Source organism: Pyxicephalus adspersus, chromosome 2 (genome assembly GCF_032062135.1).
Source record: "Pyxicephalus adspersus chromosome 2, UCB_Pads_2.0, whole genome shotgun sequence".
Classification (NCBI taxonomy): domain Eukaryota; kingdom Metazoa; phylum Chordata; class Amphibia; order Anura; family Pyxicephalidae; genus Pyxicephalus; species Pyxicephalus adspersus.
In genome coordinates this window covers 158,047,112-158,074,579 of record NC_092859.1, presented here as the reverse complement: position 1 = coordinate 158,074,579, position 27,468 = coordinate 158,047,112, and the positions used below count along the sequence as shown (strand labels likewise).

At 42.9% G+C, this 27,468-nt stretch overlaps 3 protein-coding genes across 5 annotated transcripts in view; 2 read left to right on the top strand and 1 right to left on the bottom strand.

Annotated features, from left to right (window-relative positions):
* The window catches only part of CNNM3 (cyclin and CBS domain divalent metal cation transport mediator 3), a gene marked incomplete at its 5' end in the record, with an annotated part of 11,823 nt that extends 9,095 nt beyond the window's left edge, over positions 1–2,728 (top strand). Inside the window, 1 exon segment of the mRNA XM_072402987.1 lies at positions 2,592–2,728. Within this exon segment, the coding sequence (XP_072259088.1) occupies positions 2,592–2,728 (137 nt within the window).
* ANKRD39 (ankyrin repeat domain 39) overlaps positions 1–11,820 on the bottom strand; it is a 45,388-nt gene extending 33,568 nt beyond the window's left edge. Inside the window, exons 1-4 of one of the 2 annotated variants that reach the window (XM_072402868.1) lie at positions 11,664–11,819; positions 10,314–10,417; positions 9,203–9,406; positions 260–7,696 (exon numbers count right to left, since the gene is read on the bottom strand). In XM_072402868.1, the coding sequence (XP_072258969.1) occupies positions 7,559–7,696; positions 9,203–9,406; positions 10,314–10,417; positions 11,664–11,799 (582 nt within the window). In that variant the 5' untranslated portion in view covers positions 11,800–11,819 and the 3' untranslated portion in view covers positions 260–7,558. Of the gene's footprint in view, positions 1–259; positions 7,697–9,202; positions 9,407–10,313; positions 10,418–11,663 lie in introns of those variants that run through there. The other variant, XM_072402869.1, reaches the window with a different exon arrangement.
* A 429-nt stretch (positions 11,821–12,249) lies between these two features.
* Positions 12,250–26,591, top strand: LMAN2L (lectin, mannose binding 2 like). Of its 2 annotated transcripts, XM_072402867.1 has the most exons (10): positions 12,250–12,460; positions 13,787–13,905; positions 14,936–15,053; positions 15,140–15,222; positions 15,379–15,384; positions 17,720–17,746; positions 18,797–18,958; positions 20,338–20,452; positions 21,720–21,839; positions 21,934–26,591. In XM_072402867.1, the coding sequence occupies exons 1-10, from the start codon at positions 12,298–12,300 to the stop codon at positions 22,074–22,076; spliced, it is 1,056 nt and encodes a 351-aa protein (XP_072258968.1). In that variant the 5' UTR covers positions 12,250–12,297; the 3' UTR covers positions 22,077–26,591. The 2 variants fall into 2 exon arrangements, with proteins under 2 accessions (XP_072258968.1, XP_072258967.1); XM_072402866.1 differs by lacking the exons at positions 15,379–15,384; positions 17,720–17,746 and having other exon boundaries at positions 12,253–12,460.
* Positions 26,592–27,468: the final 877 nt, after the last annotated feature.

Genomic DNA, 27,468 nt, shown 5'->3' with positions numbered 1-27,468 from the left:
GGTGGCAGCCCCTGTATTGTGACCCAACTCTTGAGTAACCTCCCAAAAACAGCCCGGTGGTTACTGAAAAGTGCCGGGTGGTGCGCCCAGCTAAAAGGGGCCCTGACCTCAGTTATTCTATTCAGATGCACAAGATTAAACCCAGTTTGTATTTGGGGTCTCTATGAGTGGTAAGCAAGCAGTTCTGTGACAATAAATAGTTACGGCAGCAACTTTCAGCCTTTTCGTGGCACCAACACCAGAAATTACTGATATGCAATGTGTCATGTTGTGTTGTCGGTGCAGACGTGTTTTGTGTCCTCTTTCCTGCCAGCATGCAGGGTAATTAGCTTGTAAGTGGAGTAAAAGTAAAATAATAATTTACTGGCCTCCCCTCTGTTCATCTTTGTAACCCTGTTTTTCCAGCATTTCTAATCAACGCTGCTGTTATGGGCACAATAGAGAGCGTCAGCTAATAGCTGGCCGTGCCGGTAATAAGGAGGTAACTATAAATATATTAATCACCTTTCTAATTAGCAACGCACATTCTGCATTATGGGTGTCCAACTCCAGGCTTCAACAGCCACAAACAGGCCAGGATTTTTAATTTTCTGACCCGATTTATAAAGCAGGAAATCTGACATTCCTGGTGGAGAATCTTCTGCTCCATGGGTTTCAATGGCAGCCAGGGAACGTTTGAGGGAATGTCAGATTCCCTGCTTCATAAATAGAGCTGTTTGTAACAGAGTGTGAATCTGGTTCCTGGATGACGAGTTGGACCCCCTGCTTCATATTCTTTGCTTGCTGCACGCTCACCCGGCTGCACAGTGAAAGGATTTATCATGGCTGCTTTTGATATTTAACAGAGAATTGGGCTTATATAATACACATGTAGGGTAAATCTTACCTGGGCTTTGCTGCTTCCAGCTGCTCATTTACCAGGCTGTGAAGCTCACAACAATTTGCTGTGAGAATAATAAATTAGTAAACATTTCTTAACACTTCTTCTTTCTAAATAAGATTTAATGAAGTATAAAAGCCATGATAAGACTCCTTTTACTGCTTTTACACGCCATATTCTATAGATCTGTAATGTAGATATTTCATGATTGCCTTTGTGTTACATTTCACCATCACAGCACAGTCCCATTTCCCCAGAATTTGTTTTACCTCCTTTTATCAGAAAAGATACCTCAGGTCAGGGTGATGCAAATATAATGTATTATTATTATTATTCTATTCTATCACTGCACAAGAATACGTCAGTATTGTGTCCGTTCCTCGCACCAAAGGGACACTAAGGGGATGCCGCTGTATGAGTTGTAGATTGGCCATGCTAACCATGGTTTCTGGTGCTATTTGTAGCCGTCAGTTATACTCGGTAGGTAAGTAAAAGCTGCGCAAAGAACGGAATTTATTAAAAGAATTGTTTCTGGAAAGGCCGATTGCCTGACTGTCATCCAAGGTCACTTAAATGTTCTCAGCAGTGTTTTGGTGGCTGCATTGTCCATGGTCTGTGCTGCATAACAATGGCCAGAGGCAGCCATGCAGCTAACATTTTGCATTGATTAGCAATGGCGTGAAAATGTGAACTCATTGTCTAGACAGTTTAAAGCAGATCTAAACTCAAAATTTTTACTTTACATAAAGGGGTAGACAACAATGACGATCATGACAGAATGGAGTGCAGAGCCTCCTGGGATACCTACGTCATGCATCCTGGGAGGCTCTTGGCTGGGCTGCTCCTTATGCATCTCGGCCATGCGCAGGAGCCCTTACTTTAATGTAAGAAAAAAAACTGCCGATCTCACACATGCGCAGTGCGAGATCGTGTGAGGTGCGACGAAGATCAGAGAAAAAGACGTCAGCGCCTGGTGCTTCCTCCGATGGATACTGGGATGACGCAGGACCCAAACGTAGAACCCTCCTGCCAGATATGCAGGACTAAAGGTGTGTTTTGGTATTTTGAGTTCCGCTTTAATTTAGAACTCCATTTTATATCCCCCAACTCCACCCAGACCTGTGTTCAAAAGAAAAAAATTCTACCAACCCATTTCACACTTAAGAGAGTTGGCCATTCTTTTTGTGCTGTACACCATCATTGTGCACCTTTCCTATGAGCCCAGGCAGTCTCTTCACACAGCCTATAGGGGGTGTCATCCCATAGGCTGGACTTGCAATATCCCAGGCTTAGGGGGTGCTTATTATGCAAGTGCTGTCCAGGTCTGGAAGAAGAGGAAGCAACCCTGATATCTGTGGCACAAAGGCCTGTTAGAAAAAATATGCCAAGTGAGAGAATGAAATGGTAGCGGCCCCTGTTTAAAGAGGAACTAACGCACACAACTCCCCTACCTGTGCCATATCAAAGGTGCTGCGCATGCAAGGGAAGCCCGGATTGCTGGGTTACCCTGGCAACCAAAGCTGAGTCTGCACATGCGCAGCTTAGCCTTTCCGCATGTGAGTGAGATCAGGTAGGTATGCTGGGTTATTGCAGAAGGGACATTGTCTGGCCTGTCTGATCCTTCACTTTGTAATGTGGGACTTTGGTTCCAATTTAAGCAGCCAGTTTGGGGTTGCAGCTACAAAACACTTTTCATTAACTTGGATTGCAGACGTCATTCACAACGCTTGCTTTGCCATCCCTCCCTTTTACAAAAGCTTGCTCTGGCATCTTTGTGAAACCATTGTCCTTCTTTACCAATATCTGCCATGGTTGGTGAACTGTTTGTGTTTCATCCCCCAGATCTGAAGAAGGAAGTAAAGCCGAGCACTGAAATGCAGAAGAAAGCAGAGTGATCGTCACCTTAACTTACCTCACTACCAACCTGGGATCAGAGACTCGCGAGTAGCGCTGACCGTGCCTCAGTCCATTACTGGTGCCATTTCTTTTTTCAGTGAACCTCCATAGGATGAAGTGACGTTCCCTGGCCGGTCACAGGGACTGCACACTTCAGCGTAGACATTTCTTGCCATTGTCCCCGACATTTCTGGCTGCAGAGGAAGTTCAAGTAGCGGAAGCCCCAATGGGAGGACTGTGAAGGTGTCGGGGTTATTAATACTTTATAGAGTTATAGATATTATGTTTATTTTGTATTAAGCTAATCAAGGGCTGGGAAAAGTGGAAATTGGAAGCATAAACAGACATTTTATCTTAATTTGTAGTGTGTTGGTGACGTGTTGGTTATAGTACCCACCAAATGGCTGCAGGTCGTCCGCTTGGAAGCAAACTTCTGCATAGCGGAAGGATGGATGAGAAGAGATGGACAATGAGCAGAAGATTTTACCTCTCGCCATTCATTAGAAGGATACGGCTATAAGTTAGACATCAGAGATAAAACAAAAACAGATCTGGCATTTCATCCACCAATGGAAGTTATAAACCAGGGCCCGCTGAAGCTTTTGTGGTTCATTTTAATCCTCATTTCCCTTGCTAGATAAATGACGGAGCTGTTGCTTGTTTTGTAAAGAGGAACTAAACCAGATCGACTCGCCTATCTATGTGCACATCGTCCTCCCAAAGATAGTGATTAATATTTAACAGGATTTATATAGTGCCAACATATTACACAGCGCTGTACATTAAATAGGGTTCTCAAAAGACAGACACAGGAAGAGGAGAGGACCTCAAGAGCTTACAATCTAGAGGGGGGAAGTAGCACACGGAGGTGATCCATCTTGATTGGCTATGTTGGGATGACATAATTTACATTCAGACCTGGCACACACAAGCCAGAATCACCGTCCCGGGTTTCTCTGGCAAGCAAAAATGGCGCTACACATACGCAGCTTAGCTTTGTCGCCCAGAGCGATCAGACAAGAAAGACATTATGGCAGAAAGGACATTGGCTGCCCCTTTCTGCAATAATAACCGGCGTGGGAACTTTAAGGTCTACTAATCACCCTTCATCAACCAACCCAAGGCCTTGTACACGAGCGTATCCACTGCATTCTAAATAGCTGCAACACTTACAATCATTTCGAACCTAATGCCTCCTATGATCAGTCAGCTGCTGAATTCCTTCCAATACAAGATTGAAAGTGAAAATCTGCTCCTGTATATTAGCCTGAATGCCCTGTTCTATATTTGCTAAAATGACCGAGCTGTGACACTAAAATCACGACTCGTTGCTGGAAGTAGTTTGCTGACTTATTACAGTGACGTTGCAGCAGGGTCATTTTGGCTTTCCCCATCCGTTTCCTGCTGTAAGTTATAATTTGATGAAATCATGGCTTACAGGAAGCTAAGAGCGCCCACATGTGACATCGGTGATTGGCCCAGCCCTGAAGCCATTATTACTTATCTTCTATACCTGGAAGTACCTGGGGGGGGGGATCTGTACAAAAATTGTAAAACAGCTAGAGGTGGGCAGAATTATGGTGAGGCCACCATGAATCCTCCAGTAGTATCAGGGATCCTGCAACCAGGTTCCATTTATAGCTATGAGTGAACTATCCCCTTTAATTAAAGGAAGTGCTGTTCCTTTTTATAACAGTATTTATAGCACCGACATATTACTCTGTAAGAGCGCTGTACAGATTCATATCACTAGCTGTCCCTCGAAGGCACTCACAATCTAATGTCCCCACCATAGTCATATGCATGATTTTGGAACAAGTTTTTCCATTTATAAAAAAAAAAAGTTACCTGTTCTGGGTGCATTTCCAGTAAACAGGATAGTGCCGTTCACTAAAACTACTGACGTTGCCTTGGGCTGGGTTTTGTCTGAAAAAGTTGCCCCTTGATCAGCACCAGATCACATTCATTAGAAAATTCCCCACCTACCCCAATGAGCAGAACTAGTTATGGGATACATATCGCAGGCAGTGGACCCTCAGGATATGGCTAAAGTTGTGCAACCCCACCATACAGAATGGCCAAAGGTCTGCAATATAAATCATAGCAACTTCTTCAGTCAGCTAGGAAACAGTGCTCTGGTAAATTATCATTACACAGTATCCACATAGCACTGACAATATGCAGCAATGTACAAAGTCCATAGTCATGTGACTAGCTGCCCCGAAAGGAGATCATAATCTAATGTCTCTACCATCGTCATATGTCTTTAATACAGACTAAGGCCAATTTTGGGGGGAAGCCAATAAACCTAACTGCATGTTTTTGGAATGTGGGAGGAAACTGGAGTACCCGGAGGAAACCCACACAAACATGGGGAGAACCTGCAAAACTCCATGCAGATAGTGTACTGGCTGAGAATCAAACCTGGGACCCAGCGCTGCTGTTAAAGGTAATGTTAAAAATGGATTGGTGAATGGTTTTCCCGACCCCTCCATCAGTCTTTATGCTTTCTTAACAGATTCCTACTTTTTTTAAATAATTTATAAAATGCCAACATTGTTTCCTGCTGCAGGACATAGAAAAATACAAATAAACAGCTCAGAACTGGGCCCAGAGCCAGAATATAAAGGCAGACAATGGTACTATGAAATGCTGGGAGAGCCCTGTCCCTCAGAGCTTACAATCTAACAGGGATAAGGGGCAGTAAATAGAACATTCTCACCTTTATGGGTCAGTAAGATGTATACAGGACATAAACAGGGTTCATCCCAGAAATGATTTTAAGCTGGGTGGGAATAAGCTGTAGGTGGGTGGCAGCCCCGTGTTGTGACCCAGCTCATCAATAATCACCCATAAACAGCCGGGTGGTTACTGAAAAGTGCCGGGTGGTGTGAATATATCATGCCCGGTATAGAAGCCATACGTCCTATTCACGGAACAAAATAAAAGCTTTACATATATTTACATATAAAATCTAAAGGCAACATTTTTTTTTGAAGCACTAGATTTGACTGACTTGCAAGGAAATTTACAATCAGTGCCTGTGTGTGTGATGGGCGTTACCAAGGCAGAGGGTAAAGGAGATCTTTTCCGTGAGGATACAGGAACAGATAGGAAGAATATTTTTTTTTAGGAAAGTGGGTAAAAGTTTGACCTTAAAAAGAAAGTGAAGTAAAATCTCCCAAATAAAAATATGCAAGAGTAAAACTCTTATCCAATCTAGAGAAGGAGAGAACCAACATCCCTGCAAAATAAAAATTAATTAGATAAAATGTGCACTAAAAATAATCCATTTCTTTTTACATGAATAGAAGTGCCACCTTTTTATCAAAAGCTGAACTGCAGGCAAAATAAATACATTTCAGTATATTTCCTCAAAAATTTGTGCAGAAATCAGAGCTGCAGGTTAGACCCCACTCACTAGAGGCTGCCTATATATAGATTATTAAAGTAAGTTTATATTACACAATAGGGGTTGCAAATGACAGACAGATACAGGAGAGGACCCTGCCCTGAAGAGCTTACAATCTGGGGGGGGGGGAAATCACACAATAGGAGGGGGATATGGAATGGTGGGAAGTAGTGAGGGTTTAGGAGACAGAAGAAGACGGGTAGGTGAGGTTAAAGCGTTGGGATTTAGGGGCTCTTTTAACCTCCTGAGCAGTTCATTTCAGTTTGGTTTTATGTCTAAAGGCAGTACATTGTTTTTCACGGAAATGTATTTTACAGTATAATAATAATATGAGTATAATAAAGTTTGAAACACAAAATCATGCCAAAGTAATACATTTAAAAAAAATAGATATTTTTTAAATAAATATACCCATACTATATATTATACTATAAAATAAATGTTTATGAAAAATAATGTACTGCTTTTATAATAAAATTATATAAATTAAAAAAATCTACTGTATTGCATGCAATACAGTTATTTTGTATCGAATGCAATACAAATAGATTTGAATTTCCCACCCCGAACAGAACGTCCGTACACACAGAAGTCACTACTACCGGTGACTCATTGGGTGCAGAGAATGCCGGCGGGAGGAAGAAGGAAGGCGCGAAGGACGATGGAGGACGCCGGCGGATCAGGTAAGCCCTTTATTTATTATTACTTCCAATAGGTTTACCTACCTCGAATGTGATTTGGGGTTACCGCTTCCAGCATCTTTTTTCTACCCCGAGTCACACTCAGGGTTACCGCTGGGGGAATTTTAATGAGCAGAAAGTAGGAGCAAGCTGAATAAAACGAGGAGACCATTCCATGGAGTTGGGGCAGCTCTAGATATGTCCTAGAGGGGTGCGTGTGACAAGGATTTCTATATACATACACACACCTCTTATATTGAGCTGATATTTGCTTATAATGGAGATGAGCGAAATCGGCCCTACAGGTGACAACTGATCTCTTATTAAATAAAAGTTCAGCTCATGGCATATTGTTGGATTGGCAGCCAATCTTCTAACATCAGAGAAGATTTTGTGACTTTATTGGTGTTGGAAAATTGAACATTCACCTCCTTTAGTCTGCTCGGTGTCCTGAATTGTAATCTGCAAACCGGCCTCTGCTCTGTACTCCGCCCACATGAAAATCCTGCGACCAATTAAATGCAAGGAAACCTACAACAAGTGTATCAGACTTATGCTTCCATTTACTTCATTGGCTCCTCTTGCATTTTATATTGAAATGCTGTGCCGCTTTGCATACAGGAGCTCTGGTTGCACAAGGCAGATAATGTGACTTCTGCTTAGATGAAACCATTGGCGCCATCTGAACATTTATACAGAGAAAACGTCGGCCACCTTAGATGGGGCCAAAGCTGCAGCAGTTTGGCCTCTGCCGTCTCGTATTTCACTGAGCCCTTTATAGTGATGAAGGAGAAAATGGCAAATCTCCCGCTGACCTCCCTCTGCTGCCTGGGGGGAAAAAAAACAAATATATATTAAAACAATATTGAAGTCCACAAAGAAAAGGTTCAACAAATCCATTTCCAGTTCCCTTAGTAAAAGAAACAACAAAAGTAAATATCTACAGACAACACACAGGCAGATATATAATCTACGCCAATGCCAGAGAGACGATGTCCTCCAGGCACCCTCAGACTCCAAGCTAAGCCGGGCCCACAATATGTAAAAGCTGCTCCTTCCTAATGTAGGTTGATTTAATGTACACAGTGGCGGTGGGATCATCACAAGGACGCTGACGCATTTTTCACCTAATTTTATGTAAAACTCGTCAGATTCTTTGTAATGCCTCTATTAGAGTTCATTACTACTGGAAAAAAAAAAAAAACAGCAGTGAACAAAAAGCAGCTTTATTCGATCTTTACGCTATGTATATAACTTGAACCAAATTAGTTTGATATCAGATAAATATTTTTAGGCTACGTACACACGTCCGATAGTCGCCTGAGGGTTTATAGCAGACGAGAATCTGGCGTAGTTCATGGATCTATCACTGTGGATTCACAAACAATTGTAATGAAAGTGAATGGGGGGAAAGCGCAGCGGGGTGCCGCTCCATCGTTCTCCCCCTCCCCATTTACATAGAGCAGAATGGTTCTGTATGTACGGCGCTCGTTCATGCTTTGTGCAGTCTTTTGTTGTTGGAAAGGATCGTGAAACATCTTTCCAACGACAATTATAGAATACGTGTACAAAGCCTTATAATCAGAAGTTTGCATTCTCATGCGAAACGCGTCAGCTTTGTGATACCTCTACCAGAGGCGTTCATTACTTTTGTGAAAAAACTACAGTGAGCAAACGCAGCTTCATTTGTTTGTTATCCTGTGTAGATAACTGGCACCAAATCAGTTTGATGTCAGACACAGATGAGTATTCCTAGAGGGGTTTATGTTATCATTCGGTATTTGGCGACGCTGCCTACAGAAGTTGTTCCCAAACCCGCAGCAGACAAGTAAATATCTACAGACAATACACAGGCAGATATATAATCTACGCCAATGCCAGGGAGCCGACGTCAGACAAGGGGGACATTACAAGGAATCAGAATCTAATACAGGAAATCCACTGAAGAAGACAATGCGACCAATTTACAATACCCCCCCCCGCCCCGCCAAGCACAAGAACAGGAAATAGATTGGAAGCAATAGGGCCACAAAAGAACAAATTTGCCATCATGCAGAGAATATGAAATGTAACTTTCTGGTTCCTATTTCTGAGTAGAGGAATCATAATGTCAGGAAGGCAAAAAGCAGCCGGCTGCAAGGACTCATCCAGCTCACACACTTTGGGCTCCATTTATAAAACAGGGAATCCAACATTCCCTCATGGGAATCTTTCAGATCCATGTGTTTCAATGGCAGTAACTGATTACCACCAGGGAATGTTTGAGGGAATGTCAGATTCCCTGGGTTATAAATAGAGCCCTTTACAATGGTTTTGTGAGTTCCTTGCACTTACCTTGTGTAGAGCGGTCCTCCCATCCGAGTCTTTCTTGCCGGGGTCGGCCCGGTGTTTCAGTAATAGTTGGACCACTGGGAGGTGACCACAGTATGCTGCCCGGTGCAGAGCAGTGCTGCCCCCATGTGTCTGGGCATTGCTGTCAGCGCCAACACTCAGAAGAAAGCTACACACAGGCAAATGGCCGTTCCGGCAGCTGTAGTGCTGGGAAAGAAATATGTGTAAAAATATGTAAATATGATTGCAATAAGAGGCTCTGCTGTAAAGTTATTTTATTCAAAATCCCAGTATGAAGATTTGTGTTAGAAAGGCAACAATTATAAAATAAATATTTGTGAGGATCCGGGGACACAAACTGTGATTGGTGAAGAAGAATTGGGATTTCAGGTGGAACTAAAATGATACCAAAAGCTTCATCAAAGCCCCAACACTCAGAGCTGAACTCTGGATGGACACAAATTAAAGCAGCTCTGTAATCATTAACACAAGAAATGCAACAACCTGGATCTAACCCGGGATCAGCCCCATACCGTCATAAATACAAGCAGCCAATCAGTTCCATGTGCTGACACCGAGCATGCTGATAGGGAGTGAAATCTGAGTGACACAGAAATACCCCCTGCACTGAATAATGCTAATCGCCAGACTAGTGTCAGAAAAAAAAGTATTTCAGTGAAAATTGAAAGTTGCGGCAAAAGCTGGTTTGGTTACTTTATATTTTGATGGTCTGTTCATGGTGTTGGGGTTGTGCTTTAATGCAATTAATACAAACCTTTTATCACATGCATGTATTCTTGCATTGAGCAGGGTTGCGATGCTCTGGCCATGGATACAGAGGTTATAACATGGCGGCTGTACAAGGTGTGCGAGGTCGCTACCCATACATTAAATCATAGTGGGACAGTCGGGAAGCCAAGAGATGCTGGGTCCAGCTTATTGAACAGACAAGATCAGAATTCTTAAAAGGAATCTATGACGGCATACACCATCTCTCAGTGACAGGTCCTCTTTAAAGAAATACATCTGGTCTACAAGGCAGAGGAGTCATTTCACCCCACAGACTCTGTAAATGTTGCATTGCAATCATGCACAATGACCATGCCAGGCTCACCAGGGCTGTGTAGCCAAAGTCATCGGTCAGGTTGGGATCTGTTCCCTTCCGAATGAAGCGCTGGATGCGGTCAAGATCTCCATCCAGTGCGGCGGACCAGATGCCTGTATAGAGGAAAGGTTATTATGGAATCAACTCAATACATTATCAGTATAAAACCTACCACTGACTTCCTCACTCATAACCTCATCACACGCACGACTCCAAGACTTTTCTAGAGCTGCCCCGACTCTCTGGAATGGTCTCCTCGTCCTATTGGGCTTGCTCCTACTTTCTGCTCATTTAAAACCCAACGCTTCAACCTCACCTACCCGTCTTCTTCTGTCTCCTAAACCCTCACTACTTCCCACTATTCCATATCCTCCTCCGATTGTGTGATACTTCCCCCACCTCCTAGATTACATGTAAGCTCTTCGGGGCAGGGTCCTCTCCTCCTCCTGTGTCCCTGTCTGTATCTATCTGTCATTTACAATCCCTATTTATTGTGCAGCGCTTTGTAATAAGTTGGCGCTATATAAATCTTGTTAAATAACAATAAAATAATAATCATGCAGCACCAGGCCCAGAGATGTGATTGGGTGGCTGTCACCTGCAGTGTTATCATGTCAGCCTGCTGGTGATAGTAATAAAGTTATTAAAAAAAAACAAAAAAAAAAAGTTGTGATACAATTATCATTATGATCCCAATGGCTGTTAAATCATTATTTTCTCAGCTAAGGGTATTAGTGGTGTACCCCAGGGTTCAGTGTTGGGACCGTTACTATTTAACATCTTCATAAATGATATAGTTTGGGATTTCTGTGTTTGTAGATGACACCAAACTATGTAATGACGTCCATATAGGACAGCAGACCCGGATGTACTGTGTGATTGGGCAGCCAAGTGGCAAATGACATTCAATATAGATAAATGTAAAGTTATATACTTGGGAAACATGCATGCTTCATACTGTCTAGGGGGAATACATTTGGGGGGTCAGTAATGGAGGATCTGGGGGTTCTGGTAGATCATAGACCTAATAACAGCATGCAATGCCAAGCTGCAATATCTGAGGCTCTACCTGAGGAGAAATGAGCGCAGATTGATGCTCTGTGCGGTTTCCTGTAAATACTTTTTATTTTATTTTCACTTGTATCATGTTCCCATTCCCTCCTCACATATTTTTTGGTCACATTTCCCTTTATCAAGGCAATTACAATGAACCTATCAGGTCAGGTGAATCAGGTCAGCAATGTAAATTTAATAAATGTCTCCACAACAATGCGCTATTTACAGTGCAAGCACCACCTGCTGGGCCCTACAGGGCACGCTGAGCTTTGTATTGCTATAGCAGCCACAGGCTGCACTTACCTCTCTGGAAGTCCATCTCCTGCACCGTCTCCCTCACTCCGCCCGCCGCTCCCGTACCGACCCCCGCACAGCACCGGCTATGAGAGGAGCAGCCGCCATGAGCGTCCATCCCGCCCACTAACCCAGCATGTGCCATATGGCCAATCAGATAATGAGAAATCTTACCCAATCAGGTGGACGACTGAAGCAGCCAATGGGATTATTTTTCTATTGCAGTTGTCACGCTTCACATCTACCAGAAGATGGCGAAATAGCTGACAGTGAGAGCGAGTACTAGAAATGTTATCCCCGCCCACAATGTTATTGAGCTGTTTATTTGTACCAGTCCCCTGTCATTGGATTAGGGCTCATTAGTAATGATGTTGACATTATATTCTCCAGAGAATACACATAATACACCCAGGACAAAGCCGCTCCGGAGCCGTACATCTGCCCGTTGCCTGGGTAACCACACCTCCGAGCAGCCAACCATGTTGCACAATTTGCTCCGCCCTGCCCAGCTCTATTGCCATTGGCTGCAGCATACCCAGTGGGAGCGTTCCGAGCTCCAGAGGGAGTCCAATCACCGCTGCGTTGCTCTGGCGTCTGATTGTCCAATCGGTGTCAGGGCAGTGTGACAGAAGGGAGTAGTAAGATGGCGGCTGTGGAGCGACAGAGTTCTCGGTCCAGGGGCAGGCGGAAGGCTCCGGCGGGGCTGCGGTGCCTCCTGGTGATTGCGGTGCTGGTGGGTTCAACGAGTACCGATCAGACGGAGGAATATCTGAAGAGGGAACATTCGCTGAGCAAACCGTACCAGGGTGAGCGAGGTCATAGGGAGAAGTGAGGAGACTTCCAGAACACCGCACCGAGGGCAGATAGGGGAGGAGGGGTGAATAAAGTGCCCTGGAGGGCAGATGGGGGGGGATTAATAAAGTGCCATAGGGGGCAGATGGGGTGAATAATGTGCCACGGGGGCAGGGGGGTGAATAATGTGCCATGGGGGCAGATGGGGTGGAGGTGCCGGTCCTGGGGCTGTGCTTCATACAGAACCGGGGGTAGAAAAATACAAAACAACAATAGAATAATATAACACGAGATATAACATTACAATACAGTGATATAATAATACAATGATACCTAAATCATAATACAACACCATAGTATAACAATTCTGGGGATATAACAATACAATGACACTTGTAGATTGTTTATTATTATAACACAGTGATAGCCAAGGGTATACCAGTACAATAGCATTGATGTAATAGTATACAGTGCTCAACCCAGAAATTTTTTTAAGCTGGGTGGGAAGAAATTTTAGGCGGGTGGTTACCCAGTAATGTGACTCAACTATTCAGTAACCACCCAAAAGCAGCCGGATGGTTTCTGAAATGTGCCGGGGGGTGCGCCCGGCTAAAAGGGGCTGGGGAGAACACTGGTATAATGTCAGTTATATAATAAAACACCTAGGATAGTGCAATACAACGCTATACAACGTCTGTATATAATATTACAGCACTACAACACAAGAAATGTAATCATACAACACTGAGGATAGTACAAGATGACACCAGTGATGCATTAATATATATTTGGTGTTGTATTATCATATCACTGGGGATTCTATAATACTACAGAGGACCATAAATACAACAATGAGGGTAGTCAAATGCCACACCAATAATAAAATAATCGAGTGCTGAGCGTAGGATAATAGAATAGCGCAGATTACAATACAGGACAGAGAAAACCAAAACACGCATGCGCACAGGAGTTAATTAATCCCAGCTAGAATGTACGCTGAGCTGTACATGTGCATCCTGGTGTAGAATGGCGGGGGTGGGCGGTGGTTTTGTTTGAGCGTTTTTTTCTCTTCCACAATGAGAATCGGCATTTATTTTTCTCTGTTTCAATTCCTCTTTTACTAGCTTTTCAGCCAATACAAACAACAACAGATCCGGAATCCTGATTTTAGTTACTTATCCCAGATCTGATTCAGGAAGTATAGAAAGTATAGCCAGTAAGAGAGCATCTTCCGAGGGAAAGTAAAGCAGCCTCCATATTTGAAGTGGATCTGTATGGAAGGATAATGTTATAGAGCGTTGTGATCTCGTATATAAAGCAGCTTTGGTTCTTCTCTCCAGGTGTCGGCTCCTCGTCCTCCTCACTATGGGATATAATGGGCAATGTGCTCATCACTCCTCAGTATGTACGACTGACCCCAGACCAGCAGAGCAAACAGGGAGCAATCTGGAACCGAATGGTAAGATATCCACATAGTCATCGTACCTCAAATATAAATTTTTGTTTTATAGGTTGGGAAGGATGAGCAGGAGGTGCCCTTTACATTATGTAAACAATAGGTGTCATTAGTGGTTGGGGGTTTCTGATTTGGATTGCTAATTGTGATCATGGAACACCTCTACAGATGCAAGATCAGTGTCTTTCAGGTCTTCAGGGAACCCGGGCTATAACTACTATATCCACAGATCACAGTACATTAGTGTGGTGGTCAGAATTCCTCTTACATTGCTGGCCAGTGGGAAGAATGTCACCCTTACAGATAGCCTAAAAGATCATTGGGTCACCTAAACTGACCTGGGAAGAACAAACTGCTCATTGCTCATGGAACCCTGGTTGAGAAACTGTGTTGTCCCCGGCCCCTTTTAGCTGGGTGCACCACCCATAACTTCAGTAGCCACCCAGCAGTTTTTGGGGGTTTATGAAAACTTTGGTCACAATACAGGGGCTGTCACCTGATTGCAACTTCTTCCCACCCAGCTTAAACCTGAATGAGAAACATTGTGCTAGATTTTCCAGTAGGCAATCACAAATAATCGTCTCCATCTATTAAAATCCAACTTCTGTATAGATCATAAGCCAAGGAAGGGATCAGCATATCCGTCAAGCAGCCAGCCTTTTCACATGCATGTCAGCAATGATGACCTTTATACATGGCTCAGGACCGGTTTAATTTATAACCATAGCAGGTTGTTTGGAAATACCTAGTTAGAGCGTAATCATATTAAACGTACAAATGTTAAGCCGCATACATTAATAGTACATAAAGGTGGACACCCTGACCCTAGACCACATCCATACACATATTATTTAGGCCTATTAGTTTGTAAGCTCTTCAGGGCAGAGTCCTCTCCTCCTCTTGTGTCATTGTCTGTATCTGTTGTTTGCAACCCCTATTTAACGTACAGTGCTGCATCATATGTTGGTGCTATATAAGTACTGTATATTATTAATAATAAATATAATTATTAGCGTTGTGCATATTTTTTTAGCCCTGTTATTTGAGAGATTGGGAGTTGCAAGTCCACTTCAAAATCCACGGCCAGGGAAAGAAGAATCTAAATGGCGATGGATTTGCTATCTGGTACACCAAGGATCGGATGCAGCAAGGTAAGGATGGTTATTTCCTTCCTTTCCATCTATAATTACAGAGCATTGTATTCTGAATGTACACCAAACCTTGTGCTGTGTTACAGGTCCGGTGTTTGGGAGTAAAGATAACTTTCTTGGCCTCGGTCTCTTTGTAGACACTTATCCAAATGAGGAGAAACAGCATGAAGTAAGTGAGACGTTCACCTAATAACTAATCTGTGTTTTAATTAATATTACACAGTATTTATCAAGCGCCAACATATTACGTAGCGCTGTACAATGTCCATAGTCATATCACTAGCTGTCCCTCAAAGGAGCTCACAATCTAATGTCCCTACCATAGTCCTATGTCAATAATTCAGTCTAAGGTCGATTTGGCGGAAACCATTTAACTTAACTGTATGTTTTTTGGATTGTGGGAGGAAACCGGAGTACCCCGGGAAATGCACGCAAACACGGGGGGAACCTGCAAACTCCATGCAGATAATGTCCTGGCCAGGATTCAAACCTGGGACCCAGCACTGCAAAGGTCAGAGTGCTAACCACTGAGCCACCATGCTGCCCATGGTACTAGTTGATTTATTTAGGGGACATTGGCTAATCTACGATTTAGGAGCCATGGGGAGATTTATGTAGGAGGAGCATAAATGTTCTTCTATAGAAAGTCTCCGTCATGGTTCCAGCTGGAGTATTTGAGAATTTGCCTAGCTCTGATTTACATGGTGTCAGACTTCATTTGTTAAAAATCCCTGAACAAGAACTGTTTGAGTTCCCCGGTCAGACTAATTTGCATGAGAAGGATGAAAGCTCAATCCTGTTCCTCTGCACTGCAGATTTCACAGAACAAAGATGGGGGTCATAGTTGGGGGGTATTTCCTAAATAAAACTAACCCTAGCCAGGGGCAAAACTACTGTTCTCCATCTATATCATTGAATCCTTATGCAGGTTGTATATTTCAAAGCTTGGAATGGATTTTGATAAATTTTTTGGCATTTGGGTAGAATTCTGCCTTTCCTCATAGTGAGGCCTAATTGGGAAATTAAAACCTCTATTCTTTAGGTTAGGTAAACGTTTTAATTGCTCATTTAAAGAGGACCTATCACCAAATGTTTTACTTTTAACTCTTTTATGTAAGGTAATATTTCCCTTTTTTTTTTTTTTGTTTAAAAGTGAAGCCTCTCCCCTTTTCTTTATGGTGGTAAAGACTAAATGGTAGTGCAGAGCCTCCTGGGATACCCACATCACGCATCCCTGGAGGCTTCTGGCTGCTCCTTTTGCGCATGCCCAAGATCAGGCATGCCCAGAAGGGGCTTTTTCCTACATGGGAAAAAATCCCGATCTCGCACATGTGCAGTGGCATCTTCTTTGCCCTGGGACAAAGGATTCCAGGATAGCACAAGACTCAATACAGGAAAGCTCCGGAGGGATCGAGGGACTTCCAGAAGGAGTAGTGGAGAATTTTTTTTTTAAGTTTAGTCCCAGTTTAGAAAATACTTGTATGCCTAAACAAAGACAAGAGGAGAAAGTCTCCATCTCTTGGCTTTATGGCCAGTAAGTGGCCCCAAGATAAAGAAATCCAGTACAGGAGCCAAACCTCATGTATCCTTTTCAAAACTGAGATATGTTTCAGGTAATCTTGGCCATTAAAGCGGAACTAAACTGTCAAATTCAAAAGTTCACACTTACTTTAATTCCACTGATCCCTCAATCACGCTTGAACTTTCCTCAATCGTGTCCTGCGCCGTCCTGAAATTCTCTTTCGTCTACACCAGGCGCCAACATCTTCTTTCTTCTCCTGGCTACATCACCTGATCTCGCACAGCACAGGTGTGAGATCCTGTGAAGTTAGCCTGCTGTAAAGGGGAATAAAAGGAGAGCCAATCTCGCAGCACATGCGTGAGGTTGGTATCTCTTTCCCTTCAGTCTGGGGCATGCACAGAAGGTGCAGCCAAGAGCCTCGCAGGACGCATGACATAGGTATCCTGGGAGGCTCTGCACTTCTTTTCAGTCCTGATAGCCGTGGCAATAAAGACAGAAAATGGGGGGGGGGAGGTGTTGCAGTCCCAGAAAGCTAGGTAGATGCAGGGTGGTCCAAACAAGTGCCTGACCGTGCTGCAGGCAGAAGAAACCCAGCAGCACTAAGCATGGCTGTGCCAGAGTCCCGATCCTGCTGCCAGTAGTGTGCTGCTCCAGGTATGGAATCTCAGTGGGATGCTACATTAGCAATGTCTCCAAACTCAGGGACACCGGTCTCCACCTTAGCACAGTCAGTGGCTCCCCTCACATAGACAGGCCAAGACCAGGATAGGTCAGGTACACCGACCTCAGAAAAAGCAATCACTCCCAAAATGTCCAACAAGAGAAAATTGATGCAGAATGGGGTACAATTTAATGGGAAAGCGAATATATGTTCATGCTTCACGAAGACAAGCGTGTTCTTATTTTCCGAACATGATTAATGCACGAGGATGGCGTGTGATATGGTGTCTCGGGGTGAGCAAGAATCTATATTTCTACTAACACTAAGTGTCTCAATAAAAAGTTCAGCCCACCACTTAGCCTGTGTATTAGATTTCGGCTCCTTATGTGATTTGAGTTTGACACCCCTGGTCTTGTGTGTAACTAAGCTGCAATGTTTGTATTGTGTGCTCTCTCCTCTGCTACCCTTGCCTGGCGGTCTCAGAAGAAAAGGTATTCTCCAAGCAATCAGGTATCTGTTCTGCGTCTATTAATATACGTTCTTTGTTTGACTTATAAAAATAGAAATCATAGCTTAGTCTGTGGTGCTTTACACCTATCTTATTATAGCAGCGATTCCCCAAGGATTGGCCCCTAGGGAGTGATAGCGGTGCCAACCGTGTTGAAACATTTCAAAAAGCTAGGCAAAGACCTTTGTGGTGTGTAAGCAAATACATGATAACAGCTAGATTGTGGTAAGATAATGGGCTGCCTACACACCACAATGGACCTTTTACTGCATATACAAATTTTTCCCCCCCACAATGAATTGCCATTCAAAAGTAAATAAACGTTCTTTTGTACCCCAGGATACCCCAACCAGAATGTGTGAAACCAGCCTAATAACTAATGAGATATATATATATATATATATATATTTTTTTTTTTTTTAATTAGCTTTATTGTTTCAGATAATTGACACCCAGCCAGGCGCCAGCCCCTTCCCTGACATGTTTTAACCATTTGTAAGGCTTAGGCTATGTACACACACGTGCAGTTCTCACCAGATATAAATGGCTGGGCTTGTCTTGGGCAAGAAGCTGACTTGACGTGTTCAGCAGTCACCCGATGCCGTTCACGGATTCGTCAGGATGGGTCTACAGAGAATGACTGCTATACATGTCAGCACAGCAGGGTTCTGCTTGCTCGTTTTCCCTCCTCTCCATAGAACAGAACGGTGCTCATTTGTTCTTCTGTCACTGGAAACTATCACAAAAGATTTTCCATTGATGAATATTGTACATTGTGTATGCAGCCTTAGTCTTGGTGTTGAAGAGCTGACCCATGTAATTGTTATAAAGACAAGCAGACATGTTTGTAGTCCAGTCTGTGTGCCAGCCATGACTCCTTCCATAGATAAAATGGAAGAATGAGCGTGCTCACTGTATGGCAGAAAGTGTTATTCACATGATTACTAAGTGAAAATAAAGAAGCAAAGTGAGAAAAATCAAAACTAACGTTTCTTCATGCCTCATAGGTACTTTCTTATGTAACTTCTCTGACACTATCTGTCTCTCTCTAGCGTGTGTTTCCCTATGTGTCGGCAATGGTGAGCAACGGGTCGCTGACATATGATCACAGCAGGGATGGCCGTCCTACTGAACTCGGGGGCTGCACGGCCATGGTACGGAACCTCAACCATGACACTTTCCTGGTCATCCGCTATGTGAAGCGCAGACTGACGGTAAGAGTTTTCAGGTCTCCAGGCAAAATCATTTTATTCCTTGTTTTATTATTTCTGGTTTCTTAACTTTGTGTTCTTCTTTCTTTTCTTTATTTTTGATCCCAGTCCACCTCATTGTAAAATCTGCTCCTTACACCCATAGTATAGATTGTCTACATGAGGGTTGGAAGGAGGTGATGACTACTTGTTGCTTGGGAACCCAGGAAATTTTTAGGTTGAGGTCTTTTATTTGATAAAGTCAGTCAAGTATTGCCCTACAGACATACATAGTATGACATTACATAGTAAGTCAGGTTGAAAAAAGACAGAAGTCCGTCACGTTCAAACACTAGGAACCCTTTCCAGCATATCACGATCTTAGTACAAAGCCATTTCTGTGTTTGTGTATGATGATGCCTCCTTGCTGTGCACCTGTTGTCATCATTAAAGTGTCAGATCACCCCCCTTCAAAAAAATTGGAAAAAACACCTTATAGGCACAGCAGATATATAGACCCTGGGTCCCAGATATATCACTAACAGAGCCCCCTAACAGCATCTACATCAATCTGATCCTTTAACCCTTTACAGCATTGTAACTAGTGTATGTTCACATTTGTTCAGCGATTTGCTGGTTTGTTCCCCATTCTTCTCTTAAGCCTTGCACAATCTTACAGGCTCCTCTCCTGTACTGAAAGTACTTATAATGTAAATTAGAAGCAGCAGCAAACCTCATTTCTTGGCTGGAGGGTGTCGACAATCATTAGCCCGTTCCTCCCCAACCCAACTATCCTTGTCTTCCCCCTTTACTCTTGAAGTTCAGTTTTAATAATCATGGAGGTTTAACATCACATGTCGACTTTATTACTGCATTAGAATACAATGTGTCTAGTAACACTTATTCCTCCAGACTGCCCCCACCAATTTGATATTTGCACCTCCTTCCACCAGCCAATTAGCTCCTTGTATTGTGAGTAGTCCTGAGGTGGGGTGCTGTAATGTTTTTCAGGAAGCTATATACAGCACTTTGCTGACCCCTTCATCTTTTACACACATTGCCTAAAAAAAAAACCTAATGACTTCTAGAGTATGATATGGTATTATATATATATATATATATATATTGGTGTGTGTATGTACATATGAGAAAGAGGAAACCAGAAAAGACAACATAGAAGCACCACACACAGCCAGCGGGCCTTGGAGAGGCATAACTCTTTGCTAATTATGTTGAGACGATATTTTTACTGTATGTTTCTTTTAAATCTCTTTTAAATGAATTGTGCTCGGCTTTTCGTCCGACACGTAGATCCGGTCTTGTTTTATTCTTAAGATTCTTTTTCATTGCTCGTCTCCTTCACTTGTTCCCTCCACTCTCTCCATTGTGCGTCTCACATGCAGGTCATGCTGGATATTGATGGAAAACAAGAATGGAAAGATTGCTTGGATGTTCCTGGTGTGCGATTGCCCCGTGGATATTACTTTGGCACTTCTGCAGTTACTGGAGATCTTTCAGGTACTTTTATCATTTCTGGATGTTGGTGACCCGTGTGTGTGTGTGTGTAGGATTTCTGGTCCCATGGCATGTTAAAGCACACCGATCATCACCTTTTCAACAATATGTAAAAGGGTGGCTATCGCCCTCCCTCAGATAGTTGCATCACATATCCCAGGAGGCTGTGGGCTGCTCCATTCACACATGCTCGGGATCAGGTGTATGTAATCAGGGGCTTTACTCTACAAAACAAAAGTACTCACTCTCACGCATGCTGAGATCTGATGCAGATCTGATGACATGATGAAGAACCCGGAGGAAAGAACATGGCGAGCCCTGGAAAAGAATAAAGCTGAGACGTAAGTCACTGGGATCGGTTTATGGACAGATCGAGGGATTTTCACAAGTAAATGTCCCAATGAAGCCTCACTATGAGGAAAGGCCAAATCCCATTCGAATGGCAGAAAGTTTATCAAAATCCATTCTAAGCTCTGAAATATAAAACCTTCACGCAGATTTAATGATATAGATGGAGAACAAGAGACTAGCCCCTGGATAGGGTGACTTCCATTTAGAAAATACCTCCAATCATGACACCCATCTCTGTTCTCCGGAGTCTGCAGTGCATAGGAATCAGATTGAGCTTTCATCCTTCTGCAAATTAGTTTGACTGGGGCTATGGTAATAAAATCTTTCAATACCTGCGATCAATATTATCCTTGCCAGCTGTCATCGACTCACTGATGAGCTGAAATCAGGAGTTATTCATATCATGTCTCCAAGGCTGGGGCTTCAATGACAATAATAACCCTCAGCATTCTGATGACTTGTGCTGTCTTCAAGCTGCATTGGTGTACATTGATAGCACTACATACCTGTAGTGCTATCAATTTCATAATGTAATTGTAGGATACAATTGCTTTATGAAATAAATGCTATAAACAGAGGTTGTAGCATTACCTAATAATATTATTATTACATTATTTATATAGCACCAACATATTATGCAGCGCTGTACAAAGTCCATAGCTGTCCCTCAAAGGAGCTCACAATCTAATGTCCCTACCATAGTCATATGTCATTAACACAATCTTAAGGTCAATTTTGAGGGGAAGCCAATTAACCATGTTTTTGGAAAGTGGGAGGAAACCAGATACCCGGAGGAAACCCACACAGACACAGGGAGAACCTCCAAACTCCATGCAGATAGTGTCGTAGCCGAAAATGTCCTCTTTGTATTGTTTTTGATGAGTTCCTATGACTTCCTTGTTGTTGAATCTTTCCACAGATAACCATGACATCGTATCTCTGAAGTTGTACCAGATCACCGTGGAGCGAACTCCCACAGAGGAGAAACTGGACAAGGAAGTTTTCATCCCCAGTGTGGACAACATGAAGCTGCCAGGAGGTGACTGAATCATTTTCTGGTTTTCTTTGCCATTTTTCTTCTTCTCTGTGATTTTTATAACGATTTCTTCATCTTCCTCTTTTATCTATTCCAGTCGATGATTCCTCGGAGTCGATGAGCAATTTTGCCATCTTCCTCATCGTCTTCTTTTCTCTGCTGGGCCTGGTCTTCGCCGGCGTCATCTTGCTCATCGTGTACAACAAGTGGCAGGAGAGAAGTCGTAAGCATTTCTACTGAGCCGGTGGCAGAGTCTCCGAGCACTGCTTAGGACCTGCAGACCAAAGTCTGTGAGGGGAGCCATTCTATGAATGAGATCCTTTAACTCGTGGCGACAGAAGTAGCCGAATGTGCTGCCTGCCTCTTGGGGTTTTTTGTTTGTTTTTTTGACACTGGTTTTATGTTAATAAGCTGCTACTGGACTGTTTATAAATCCATAAAATGATCATGTTTGCCTAAGTGTACCTGTCACTTTCACACAGCCAAGGCAGTCATCCTGTGACCAGCCTGTTGCTATGCTGTGTACGTTTGACCCACTATAATAGAATACATGAGTGAGCAATGATGTCCTAATGGCGACTGCTAGACACCTATGTATACTTTTTGGTGGGTCACTTGTCTCTAAGTAACAGGCTCAGATCCAGTCTACAGAATGGCTGCCTTCACTGTACAAAGGTGAAGGGACGTCCAAGAACAATCCTAAGAATGCACAAGATATGTGTTATTCTTGTTCTCCTGGTTCTTTTTACATATCTTTCTAGTGATTTTTTTGCTTTCCATTAGTCCTTCCACATGGCACACAAATGTTTTACAAGCATACTCATTGACAGATGTTGGCTTTGTTTCATGTCATCCCAAACAGGAATCTTGTTGGTGCAGATCCACACTGATCAGCCAAAACCTTAACCCCTCCGACAGGTGAAGTGATAACATAGATAATCTGGTTACAATGGCTCCTGACAAGGTGTGGGATATATTGGGTAGCAATAAACAGATTGTGATCAGGGAAAACGGGCAAGTAAAAGAATCAGAGTGACTTTGACCAGGCCCAGATTGTGATGGCTGGAGGTCAGAGTATCTCTGAAAGGACAATACCTAGGAGTTCCCTTTATGGAAGGGCAGACAATGAACTGGAGATGAGGCTATTAGGGTTTTTAATCCTGGGCCAGATATATTTTAGGTTTGCTGGATCATCCAGGTGTATCTTCTCCAGTCTTCCAGAGCTTTAATTATTAAGGTTCACATCTAACCATTGGACACAAGCCACCAAAAACCCAATCCTGCTAAAGAAATAAAGGTGTGTGAACACAGCATTGCAGCCTGCTCTGTGTGGAGCTGCCTGCCTGCAGAGATTATTCAGTGTCCATGCTGCATCGTTTTAAAGCAGAAAGCACCCATATTGGGCACGTGAGCCTTAAAAATGGAGCAATGGGCGTAGGTGGCCAGGTATAAGGAATCGTCTATCTATCTAATCGTCTAGAATGTTTATCCTTTAGCAGTAAATGACCGGCAGTAAGACTTTGCTTCCATTGGTGCCGCCTACCACAGGAAACCTTCAGAAGTCCTGCAGAGTCCATGCCTGGACAGGTCAGTGTTTTAGCAGCAAAGGGAGCTCTGCATATTTTTAGGGGATTTTAATGTTTTGGCTTATCGGTGTACAAACTCCAAACGTTTGCTCCGCATCTGTTACTGGATAAATGGTCACAATCATAAAAGCAAACCAGGAGTCCTTCAGGACTGCACACTACGTACGCTCTGAAAATACCCAACCAGAGTACTGAAACTATCCAAAGACAACATTTAACACCGTGTGTATCTGCATTGGTTTTATATTTCTCATCTCAGACACCATAACCACTGAAATCTATTGTGACCAGACCTTACTTTTCAGGGGTTAGACACAGCGTGTGGGGTTATATAAACAACTCCACTGTGCACTTATTCTGAGATATTGGTTTCTGATGTAAACAAGCACACCAGCAATATCATGAATTCACTGTCTGATCATATGTGAGAAATGTATTCGGTGGATTTACCCCACTGCTACACAATCTGGGGAATTCTGTTACATATCAAAAGGCTTTAAAAGGTTACAGAGATAAAAAAACATAAACCCTCAATGACTTTTTTAAAGCCTGGTCCACCCAAAGTGGTATTTTTAGTTTTGTGTAGATGCTGGAGGTTTCGCTGATCTCCACAGCGGTGCAGCAAATGATGATTTTACTTTTGCTGGTGGTGTGGACTATACCTTTAAGCAGGTGATTACAAAGATTATGTATCTGCTTTTTAGTGCCTGTGTATGGCTTGGAGGTGACTCCCAGGCTGTCCTTAATGTGAATGCACAGGCTCAATTAGGGAGAGGTGTAAAGGTTTTAGCCCTGGCTGCACATGTGCTTTAATACAATACTGTCTGCTTGTCACCTACCATCGCATATATCTGCCCCCTGTATCATTACTGCTTACTTTGATGACATGTGGGTATGCTGCCTAATTTTAATTTTACACTAAAGTTGTTTGGAAATTGCTTGACTCAAAATAAGCAATGTTCTCAAATCCAAGTATTGCAATATTGGGCAACTTTGCATGTCCTGGAGGGCTGCATGTCCTGATAATGGTGTCTTGAGGTGAAAGTAAACCCACCTCCGTTCGCTCCTCTTCCAGGTTCAGGGTCTTTGGCCATATGGATTCGCCAAGCTGGAGGGATGCGACTCCTGTGCAGGTGCATGGCAGTTCATTCAGCGAATGTATGCAGAGCTGCACATTCACACGTTCATTCCCAGCATCCAGTTTTTCAGAGAATGTACACAGAGCTGCATGGGGGTTCATTCATTCCCAGCAGCCAGCTATACTAGGAATGTACAGATGTGCAGGTCAGTGTGCATGCTACAGAGGATTGCAGCCAGACACGTAATGTTGTGTTATTGCTGAAGAGACCTAGCATGTCAGTTCTGCAATAAAGAATCCGCCTGCCTCCAACTTTTATAAATTTATTACCACTTTAGGCAGTCTGAGACGCCCATTATAGGACCAGAAGGTTTTCTAATTCTGCAAAAATTCTGACTGCTCTCCTTTTCATAGGAAATAGGAAGGTAAAAGGCTGGGTAGCAAATCTCCACCACTGTCAGTTACGGGCCAGTCCTAGTCGTGGTGAGGGTACTTAGTAATGCCTAAATATCTGCCTGTTTATTGCCCGTTTTGGGTCTGGACATGTATTTGTGATGAGTTCATTAGGGTTCGGCACCCTGACCCATTTCTGACACACAGATGTTGCAACATTCAAAGCTCTACTGTGTATTATGTGCTGTCACCATTTTTGCATTTAAAATGTAATTAACTTCTTTAATTGGATACATTTTAATGCATGACACAACACGCATGACTGCACAGGAATGGGGAAATGTGAGTGGACCCATAAATGCCCTCCTGAATTTCACTTGCTTGCAACATCCTAAACATTTGTAGTACACAGGCGGGGAGTTCAGTACCCAAAAGAATGAACTTGCCTCTTATACACGGATAATAGAAGACTGAGGGCCAGAAGGTCACATGACTTCAGCTTTTGGGGAGTAAAAGGGAGTGGTAGGCAGAAGTTGGAGGGGGTGGCTGAAAGTCAGTGAGGGCAGCTTGGGCTACCATATGATGTTACCAGAATATCAGTTTGTGGAGGTTTAATGCATTATTATATTATCTGTATTTTTGTTCCACCATTGACTTGGCAGCAACCTTGCATTGCTCACACCTGAATGCTGGCACTGTAGCAATAAACAATTGTGCCAGCTAGAAGAGATGGCAGGGGGGCAGGGAAACCTTCTATACATTGGGGAAAACATGCACATAAATGAATTCATTTTAAAAGCTTTTTTGCATTAAAAGCAGCTTCTTTATGGAGTCCATTTTTTTTTCTCCAATACAGTGCATACCACACAGATGTGCATTACTTTGCATTACAACACTGAGCCGCCTGAATGTATTTGAGTGCCCTTCAGACAAATGGCATTGTATTGGGCTATTGCACAGCGGTTGATGGGTATGACCCTTAGGCTGAATTCACATGGAGCAGCTAACTGGGGGCCATTCTCCCACCTTACCCATTATCTCAAGTAGTGGGCACTGACCCAATGAATGAGTAACAGCTCATGCCACTAGGCAGGGATTATGGGGCAGTGCAGATGCTCCGTAGCATTCCATGTGAATCCTGTCTTTCTCAAGTCTTCTCATCGCACCACTCACCTGTCTTTATTTCTAACCTGGAATGTCATAGGGCTGATTTGCTGGTTCTGAGATAACCTTTCCTGGGAAGAGTTACACATACATTTGCCTATGGTTCATCATTTTCTCACTTTTTTACAATGCTTGCTGCCTTTTTGTTAAGACTTGTTCTGTATTTCTACAATACTTTGTATATTTGTTTTATGCCAATACATTACTATATACAAAACTGGAAGATGATCTTATTGGAATGGTTAACGTTACACATGGGTGCATACCACTTTTTGCAGGTTGGGGGGGTGCACAGATCTGTGTGGATGTAGCTGGGATTTTTTAATACCCCGCGGACTGTGCAGCCCCCCAAATTTGTGCATTGCAAACACAGAAACCGACTTTGTATACTCAGATGGTTCACGTCCATTACTGGCTCAGGGAGAATATCCATCCGGGTGTAGCACTGAACTTTAAGCTGTGAATGTGTCTTCTGCTGCCTACATCTCAAGCCTGTCTGTAATTCAATAAACCATCTTCCGGCAATAGAACTTACTGCTGCCTCTTGTGTTTTTGTCCCCCATATCGCAATTCTAATCACTGCATTCTGCAATATAAATTTATCAACACAGGCTTTGAGAAGGGAGCTCTTCTCCTTTCTTTTTGTGGCATCCTTCGATTGTAAACAGCGGGTGTTTCTAAGCCAACTCCAAAGTGTCTTTTGTGATCAATAGGATGAATATATTCATAGTACCTGCAGCTACACAGGTAAGGAAGAGCTTGTTTAATTCTTGTTAAGAAAATGCAAATATATCCACATTCCGAGCACTCCTTACCACCTGGGACTAGAACAGATTTCTAGAATTCAGGATGCTTGTTGGACGTAGATGATTGGAAGTAGTAAACCAACAACAAAATTCATATATTGAACTTTGGACACAAACACCAAGGCTGTGCAGATAGTTGTGTTTTTTTTTTTTTTTAATTCAATAAAGAATTACCGTTGCACGTCCAATCATTCCAGAAGCTTTATGCAGCTTCCTCATGGTGCTCTGCTGTAGACTTGAATGTAAACACTTTCCAACTATAGTTGAAAGTGTTCTGAGGGACAAAATATAAACCATGATCTTTTGCAATATGTGCCAAGAGAACCAGAACACATCATAACCTCCTACAGTTGTGTTCAGCAAATCCATCTCCGTACTTCTTCCTTAGCTATCTGGGTGCAGAGGCCATGAAATTGAAGTCTCAAAAGTTATCAAGAGCATCTTTAACTTCAACCTTACATGATCAAAAATATACAGAGCCTCTTTTTTCATTTTGGGTAGAGTAAGGAAATGATTTGTGCATATCCAGGTAAAAAATGTAAAACCTTGTCACCTGAAAAGGAAAGTTGAAATAAAATTCCCAAAAGAGACATTTGTTCCGGTGA

Bases quoted from the DNA above. Each gene is read 5' to 3' on its own strand.
- LMAN2L (XM_072402867.1), top strand. From the start codon at position 12,298: ATGGCGGCTGTGGAGCGACAGAGTTCTCGGTCCAGGGGCAGGCGGAAG. The intron at 13,906-14,935 runs GTAAGATATCCA...ATATTTTTTTAG, and splicing joins GAGCAATCTGGAACCGAATG to CCCTGTTATTTGAGAGATTG. The intron at 20,453-21,719 runs GTACTTTTATCA...ATCTTTCCACAG, and splicing joins AGTTACTGGAGATCTTTCAG to ATAACCATGACATCGTATCT.